At 42.9% G+C, this 9,208-nt stretch overlaps 1 protein-coding gene across 1 annotated transcript; it reads right to left on the bottom strand.

Annotated features, from left to right (window-relative positions):
• Nucleotides 1-794: 794 nt before the first annotated feature.
• Nucleotides 795-8,773, bottom strand: SERP2 (stress associated endoplasmic reticulum protein family member 2). The gene is made up of 3 exons (XM_085884024.1): nt 8,423-8,773; nt 8,201-8,273; nt 795-1,431 (listed from the first exon to the last, which is right to left on the bottom strand). Exons 1-3 carry the CDS (start codon nt 8,504-8,506, stop codon nt 1,391-1,393), a joined length of 198 nt encoding a protein of 65 aa, XP_085740150.1. The 5' UTR covers nt 8,507-8,773; the 3' UTR covers nt 795-1,390.
• Between the last annotated feature and the right edge of the window lie 435 nt (nt 8,774-9,208).

Consider the following 9,208-nt stretch of genomic DNA (forward strand, 5'->3'; position numbering starts at 1 on the left):
CTTTTAAATAACCAGATGATTTATTGACAGGTACAATGAGAGTGTTATTTTGGCATTGTAAAATTATAACTTAGCATGTTACCCAACCTAATTCCAAGCAGACCTGCTGGAACTGGAAATGTTTCATGCACCTGAAAGTAAATTATTTTCTGGTAACCAAGGCATAAAGCAGCTCATAAGATTAAAATTTATGCAAACATTGTTCAGGCCATCAAGTGATCATAGATTACTTTGCAAATGTGAATCATAAGATTGAAAAAGCAAATGACAAATCCATTCCTTACAATGGAGTTGAGTGCTGATGGAAAAAAACAAACTCATCATGAAAAGATGAGCCAGGGCTAAAAGTTGAATTAATAAATGCCGTTCTTGCACTCATGTTGCTAATCTAAACTAAAGTTTATCTCCTGTAAATTAACAGATCTCTTGTTGGCACCACAGCATGTTGGCAACAAATGTACAAATAGTGGAGTAAGATACTCTGATAACTATACTAGGTGGGTTGACTCCACCTGTCATCCTTCCGAGGTCAGCAAAATGAGTACCAGTTTACTGGTAATGGGCATTGCATCAGCAGGACAGCCACGTCCCCAGAAAACGATGTAACCAAGCAGTTATAGGCTGCATAAGAATATTTTTTTTTAATCCGCAAACTATTATTATCGTTGGGGTGACTCTTGCATATCGTTACCCTCACAACAAAAGTGCCTAAGCTTCATCAACGAATAAAATGACTTGGGCACTTTTGTTATGAGAGTGACGATATGCAAATGCAGTAAGTGGCACAGAGCAAATGAAAGCAAATGGGAGGTTTATTACAGAATCAATGTACATGTACGAGTGCTGGGAACAGATGAAATTATCATGAGTTTATGCAGAGAGCAGGAAATTCACATGAGAAACACAAGATGGTATGAGGAAATGGGAGAGGTAAAAATCAAATTTACACATATGGAAAGGCAATGAAAGGGGGTACAGAGTATTATGGCAAGAGATAAAATAAAAATAAACTACATAATAAAGGATGTTATCATTAACACATTTGGCTATGCCTCAGCCAGGTGAATATGACCAATAATCTTGGTAAGTTTCATTTCTCCCACACAAATGAGAATAATTTTACCCATTCCAGCTCCTCCATTTCTTCATATCTGGGGCACTCAACTCTAAACTCCCCCCCCCTTCCAAACACCTACCTCCTCTAAGTCACTGCACTCAATCTGAGATTAATTTTGTATCCCATTACTCAAACCCCTTGGTCCAACGAGTAGGCAGCTAGGCTGGTCTTCATAAGTCTTGTTTTGCAGGGCAAGTACGGTAAGCGAAGAGGCTGGGCAAGGTGAGCAGGTGGGCAAGGCGAGCAGGCAGGTGAGGTGGGTGGGACTGGTGCTTACGATCCCATGCGAATGCTCTGTATGATTTGGAAGATGGCTGCAAAAACAAACACGGGCATGTATCAAAAGAAAAAGTCCGTGCCATAACAGAGTACAAGTCTGTTGTAGATTCAACGGAAAAGAATGTGTCAGCATCAAAGCTGACAACTTCGTAGGAAGACTGGCATCAAACTCCCACAAGATGATTCGTCTTCAACATGCAGTCATCTATATTAAATAGGTAAGCAACACCAATTCATATCAACAGGGTCTGGATCAATGACCATCCAAAACCTCCAAATATAATAGAAGCAAATAAAATGTTCCAGATGCACATAATATACAATACGCACACAGGTGGAAAATTTGAAGCAACCTTCCTGCAAGACCACCACCAAGTACGAATATCTTGTGTTGCACAGATATCCTTTATGGAGAATCCCAAAAGTTTTAGCACCTAACATGTATTTTTTTTTTGGGGGGGGGGGAGACGTGGAAGCGCTCCAATGCAATTATGTACAATTGCACCCTCTCTTGCTGTAAGAGTGCAAGGGCTAACACCCAAAATATCAGTGTTGCTTTACTCCCTCCCCCGACAGTTAGCACATCTCCACACCAGATTCCAGTTAATAAAGCCTATCATTATTTAATATCGGCTGCATTATATTAAGTGTGCATGTATCCGCTGAACAAACAATGATCACTGCCCCTGGAACTGAGAAAATATAAACAATATTCAGCCTCAAAATCCTGAAAAGGTCCGAAACATGACCAGGTTCTATTTGTACCTGGAAAATATCACCGCAATTTACACACTACACACTGTGCATCAGTTTGTGCATATCGACACCTGCAATTATTACTGCAAGGGGAAAGAAAATTCTATTTACAGCACCTATAGATCAAGGATAGTTTGAAAACAAATCAAAAGAATAAACGTGTAGTCGGTGCCCCACCTCACATTTTGGCCCGATTAAATATGGCTACATTTACTGGAGAGGTCGTGGGAGATTACCAAGATCTATAATGAACAAGAATGTAATCGCATCATCTGTGAACACTCATTCAGGCTGTCAACTCTCCGAAAGATACAAAGTAATTTGCGAATAGGAGAAGTTGATCTCAATTGAGGGAGGCACGAAGCACCCCTTCCTCTATATGGCACGGTTTCTCTGTATGCAATTTTAACACGGGGATTGGAAGTTCGTTTCTCGGTTTCTACCGGACGAAATTGGCTGCAAGATTCAGAAGAAAATCCTTTGTGCGTCGAGGTAACATGTTCCATATTTCAGCAACGTCTGTTTCAATATTGAGTTTTTAACAAAAAACCTTGAAATTCATGTTGGTGTCCGTCAGTCTCTGTCCACCCAAAAAGTGTTGGTGCTCATATCTCAAAGGCTATTCACTGAAACTTGGAATATACATGGGACAATATGTGTATAATTAACGGCTTTCAAAACAAACTCCACCTACGTGCCATAGGTTTTACTCATTAGCTATTAGCTCGAGTACTGTCCTTGTGCGGTACAAGTATACAATGGCGGTGTTGTTAGAAGCAGAGACTCCTGCAGCGATCAAGGGAAGCGCGAAGCAACCCTCCCTTTATATGGAATGGTTTCTCTAAATGCAACTTTAACACAGGGACTGGAAATTCCCATTGGGGAGTGGGGGTGGATGCTCCAAAATAGGCATTTGCTTTCTTCTCCAAAACCACACATACAATTTTGATGAAACTTGACCACAACCATCATCATCCATGATATTCTTGGGGAAAATGCAAGGGGCACAGAGAAGGCCCCTTTTATATACTATGTGCCATGTGGCAAACAATAGAAAAGAAGGGACATTCCATGTATTGTGGTAAAGAGGGGCTCTACATATATCGGTTAAAACCGTCAGTATGTAAAGTTATTTGTACCTTGAAAACGAAAGCCCATAAGATGATGTGCGTGTGTGTGTTTAATGAATTAATTAATGCATGATTAATTTGTTTAAAAAAATTGGCACCACTATGTATGAACTTTTCTGGATCATTATTTGATTCCTCCTAATACCACAAGGGTAGTACAGCATGTGCACGAGATTTTTGTGAATAAGCCTTATTTTCTATGGTCTGGCATTTTCCTCAATCCATGGAATGTCCCTTCTTTTCTAATGTTTGCCACATGGCACATAGCATATAAAAGGGGCCTTCTCTATGCCGCAGGCATTTTTCCCAATAAATATTTTATGTGACGCTACAAGTTATAAGTAAGAGTAATGACATTTAAGACGTGCCCAATGATCATACAAGTTCAAATTACGGTAATGATGCATTTCTGAATTTCAAAAATAAAGTTTAAATATACAGAGTGGCCAAATAAAACAAATACACCCCGTGCGGGAGTGACGGTCATTTCTGCGAGAAACTAGACTAATTGCATAAAACATTTTATGTAGATTGCGCATTTAGCACATCTATTCGACTGGTACGACATAAGATAAACGCGGAAGGAAACCGGAAATATCGCAATCGCACATGGCGATTATTTGACGAAGCAGTGCTAAACACCAGAAATATGAAAAACACAACAACACCGTAAAAAAACTTCATACGACTGGACACCTGTCCCGTCGTGTCGGCTGCCGATCAATATTCATGTCAAAAGAAGGATGGCGTATATCAAAGTGCTGGAAAACAATGGAGATCTCTCTTGTTTTCCAGCACTTTGACGTATATTAAACACATAACGATATGCCATCCAATATTTTTCGATTCTGATAGCTTCTATGACCTAAGCCTATGGTGATTTGCCGATTTGGTGGGGACATTCGGCTATGAGTGGGGGTACCTAAAAAGCTATGCTATGGGCAGGCAGGCGGGCCGCGGGCGGGCAGGCAGGCAGGCAGATTATATAATAGGAGTCACAATCCGAGAGTTAACGAATACCAAGCACGAGAACGACCTTTACAAGCATGAGTTTCTGTTACTAGAGTGTAGTGTTCTCAGGTCAGGAGGGATTTTTGGACAACTTTGAAGTCACGTGACGCAAAAACGAAAGCTAATTACGAGAATCCGGCCTGACCAAATCAAGATATTGTCCCATAGATTCATATGCCACAATCAAATTCAAGATAACTTAAGAAATGTAGGAGGAGATAGATTTTGAAAAATCGCCATTTTGCAACTACATGAAGCAGTTTTCGCAAAATTCAAAGTCACGTGACGTGTACGTATTCGAAGATATCGGTATTCTTTCGAATGGACATGAAAGACAAGGTCAGCTGCTACGTAATGACACCATTCACTAACTTTTACCATGCCCAGAAGAGAATATATAGCCTCCTGAAGGTAGGGCAGTTTTTGCAAACTTTGAAGTCACGTGACACGAAAACAAAAGTGAAATTCGAAAATCCGTCCTGACCAAATTTAGATATTGTCCCATAGATTCATATGCCACAATCAAAAGCAAGATCGCTTGAGAAATGTAGGAGATAGATAGATTTTGAAAATAGTCATGTTCGCATTTTTGGCCAACTTTGAAGTTACGTGACACGAAAATGAAAGCGAATATCGAAAATCCGGCCCGACCAAATTTAGATATTGTCCCATAGATTCGTATGCTACAATCAAATTCAAGATCGCTTGAGAAATGGCGGAGGAGATAGAATTTGAAAATCGTCATTTTCGCAACTTCAAAGGCCTCGTGACCTGGACCTTGCCCTTCGGTGACCTTGAAAGTCATACCATCGTGTACGTCTCATCGACCTCTATCAGGATCACTAATGACCAGATCTCCCACTTCAACTTCATTGTGAACGGACGGACGAACGGATCGAAGGACATCGACACCCATATTATTAGGTCATGCTCGAAGAGATGACCTAAAAAAGTTGACCCATGAAAACTGCCGGTAAAACTGCAATTTTATTCAACAAAAAAAACAAAAAAAAATTGCACTCCAGAATTACATGAAACGATACACTGCACTGTACGTCAAAACTATGAGAGAAATTTTACAAATGGAATGTTAAACATTACTTAGTCATGCATGTCACGGGATATGCTCAAATGCTCGCCCTGGCGCTGAATGCCTACTTGGATCAGTCTCATAAAGTTATTGATATCTTGAGTTTGTGAGCTTTTGATCAATTCAAATCCTATCTGGGTGCACTTTCATGTCCTTGTGGAGAATGTTCAGCAGAGTCCCTTTTTCACACCCAATTCCTGATTTTGACAGCATGTCAAAATAAACAAACAAACAAGCAAACAAATAAACACCTAATTCCTCATTCATGATTTTAACCTGGTGTTGGCTTAGCAGTTAGGGTGGTGGCTTGGGATCCTAGGGTCTTGAGTTCAAGCCCTGTTTTTCCACTGAATTCACACCAGGGGGTTGACTCAGCCTGTCATCCTTCCGAGGTGGGCAAAATGAGTACCAGTGTAGCAGCCAAAAGGCTGAACACGAAGGGAAGGGGGCAACAACGGATTGATTAAATCTGGTATTGGTGGGCCACAGGCATGATGGGCCGAATGGCCTCCTCCTGCACATGATTTCCTTGTAATTCCTTGTGTCGACTTATTCAGGCTGATGCCCACTGACTGTCTGATATGTTCAATGACCTCAGGGGTTCTCACCGACTTACGTCCTGAATGACTCTCCCGATCTTGTGATTTTGAATTAAGGTTTAGCACAGTCCCCTTTGGATAAACTTGAACTTGTTTATCCATAGTTTACTTCGACAGGGCTTCCCTGCAGTTTAAATGGATTTTGAACTTTCCTTAAATGACTGTAGATATCTACACCTTCCCAGCTATCTATACCTGCAATATAAAAAAAATAAGTGAGTAAAACTAAAGTTGTGCAATAAAAAATGGGGGTGGGGAGGCATCGACTTTTTTTTTTTTTTTTAGACCACCCTGAACGTGTAATAGCCGCTCTCTCCAGGAGCGATATGGTGTCAATACCTCTCACTTCAGCAGGGAGCAGCGGTTAAACAGCTTGCACTATTCCACATGTACAAGCAAAGGTTGCAAGGCATCCATCTCCCCAGGGGAGTGGGGGGAGGGGGGTATTTAATGCACATGACCCGACCCTCAGTAGCCCCAGCACGTATATATTTGGTGGAGATCGGCCAAGCCGTTTTCAATTCCATGATGAAGTGCAGACATACAGACATACCCACAGAGATTCGTTGAATTTTACTCTGATGAACCACCAACTTCATTTGGAAGGACACTCAACCTTGTGGGGATCGGTGCGCGACGGTGCCACATCGAGTCGAAGAGGCATTTTGAAAAGTCCGTTAACCCGTCATCCCCGCTTACGTGTCCGAAAAAACGAGTCCACATTCACGAATCCTTTGTTGCGAAGTACGTTTGCGCTTTACCATCGCATTAGTCTTTTTCACGTTCCTCACGTTTCAATTGGATAATCTTAACGACGTGAATGAAAATATACAATTTTACATCTTACCAACAAAGGCATTTCTACCTTTCTTTTTTGCATCCGTAGTAGAGGCTCATGGAAGAGCTAGTGCACTGAATGGATCAGGATGTAAAAAAAAATCTACACCATCAAAAGAAGAAAACTATTACATGAGCAAAGATGGTCGAAAACGGAATTGTGAAGTAAATTCTCTTTCATGAACCAAGACGGTATATATAAAATATAAAATATAAAATAAAATAAAAATAATCAAAAACCACAAAATTGAATGGGCACAATGAACCAACCACAGTGCATTGTCAATTCACCTCTTATCTACATGACTTCGTACGTGGTATCGGTATTACTACTCGCATCAGGTATAGAAAACAACTCGGGTTAAAAGGCAAAGCACAAATGTGTGCGCGTGTGAGGCAAGTACCCTGCAAACAGCTGGCATCTAAACCCCATATAACCACCAAGGTTAAGCAAGATACGGTGTTAATTATTACTGGAATAGCAGCCTGAACTGAGCAATGGCAGCTCGGCTAGGTAAACAACACGAGAGGAATGGAAAACAAACTGTGCCTCAGGGTTGTGACAAGACAGTACGTGTACGTGTCACGGACCACTCCACCACCACTCCACCACTCCCGGTAAAAAGTCATTATCCACCTCACTCCACTCCTCATTCTTCCTCCACAATCACTGTACGCGCATGAGGACGCGTCACAATCCACTCCACCACCCCCTCCCAAATAAAATTAGAATCCCCCAATAAAATAAAATCCCCCAATAAAATCCCCACTAGAAGGGTATGACACTGTAACCTCATGAGTACGTGTCACAATCCACTCCAGCACTCCCTCCTCCACTGCACCCTCATGAGTACATGCCAAAATCCACTCCTCCACACCCCCCCACGTTACTGCACCCTCATGAGTACGTGTCACAATCCACTCCTCCACCTCCCCAATCACTGTACCCTCATGAGTACATGCCAAAATCCACTCCTCCACACCCCCCCCACGTTACTGCACCCCCATGAGGACATGCCAAAATCCACTCCTCCACAGCCCCCACGTTACTGCACCCTCATGAGGACATGCCAAAATCCACTCCTCCACAGCCCCCCCCCCACGTTACTGCACCCTCATGAGGACATGCCAAAATCCACTCCTCCACAGCCCCCCCCACGTTACTGCACCCTCATGAGGACATGCCAAAAACCACTCCTCCACAGCCCCCCCTCCCTCATATCCCCATTAGAAGGCTATTCCACTAATTAACCCAAATTACTAATTCTCCTAGGATACGTCAATATGATTAGTGGATTGCGCACACACGCACAACGAGGTACATGTTCAAAAGTGACAACGATGGATCCAATTGGTGTTGGTGTTTGTGAGTGTCACCCACCCGAGCCGCAAACCACGAACACGAAGAGCGCCAGAAGCCACGGTCCCACGGGGTACTTGTCGTCCTGAGGTTTCTGCGGGACACGGAGGACGCACACAGACACAGACACGCACAGCACGACTGTGTAAATGACTAGGCCTCGAACCGGCCTCGGATTGTGAGCCGGCCGGGGTGGAGTGCGCGCGTCGCCGACCCCGGGACAAACCTCAGGCGGGCTCTTACCGTCGTCTTGGACACATTCCCCCGCTGCGTGATGTTCTTGCTGTGTTTCTCGTTCGCCAATCGCATCCTCTGCTTGGCGACCATTTCTCGGCTTTATCCTTCCTCACAACAGGTTTCTTTTTTTTAACGAAACAACGTCAAAAAAAGGTATCGATAAGGAATGTTGAACACGACCAAAAAGCACAATAACCACCGTCAGTATTTCGAACGTACGAAGGGAAATCCTTCGTTTCGAGTCGATATCGCGTCCGAACGTGTTCTGAGGCGATAAAATCCCGACGCGCGTCGTCAAGCGTTTATAACAACCACCACAAGTCCTGTGGAGAATATCACTCCGCACGTATCGCTCGCTTTACTTATCCACGTCATCCAGCACTCATCCGCTCAAATAACCTAGTTCGTCACTATTCCGTTTCCTGGAAACTTTCCGTCTAATCTCTCCTTTTCCTTTAACGTTTCTTTATGCCGCATGTAAATACTGTGCATTTAAAAATGTAAATCCCTTGGAATACCGAGAGTAAATCCACTTTTTTTTATTCAGTAGTTCTTCAGACAACGCGCTCAAGCGTATTTTGACGCTTTCTCCTAATCGAATATCTCGATAAGAATCTGTTACGCGCATGTTGGAACATTAATCGGTGTGCCAAAGGAAAGTATTATAATCAAGACGCCGTCTATGTTACCGATCGACCGCCACAAAAACCCGCTTGATGGTCGCGAAAGTAGTTCCTTGGCGACGTGTCGCGCGCCGTCACGTCACGTCACGTGGCACATTCCAGCCCTCTC

This window comes from Eptatretus burgeri, chromosome 6 (assembly GCF_056783735.1).
Source record: "Eptatretus burgeri isolate ZD-2024b chromosome 6, Ebu_testis_v1, whole genome shotgun sequence".
Taxonomy (NCBI): Eukaryota; Metazoa; Chordata; class Myxini; order Myxiniformes; family Myxinidae; genus Eptatretus; species Eptatretus burgeri.

Coding starts and splice junctions, on each gene's coding strand:
- SERP2 (XM_085884024.1), bottom strand. CDS start 8,506: ATGGTCGCCAAGCAGAGGATGCGATTGGCGAACGAGAAACACAGCAAG. Junction 8,274..8,422: donor GGAATGTGTCCAAGACGACG/GTAAGAGCCCGC, acceptor CGTGTCCCGCAG/AAACCTCAGGACGACAAGTA. Junction 1,432..8,200: donor GTTCGTGGTTTGCGGCTCGG/GTGGGTGACACT, acceptor TTGTTTTTGCAG/CCATCTTCCAAATCATACAG.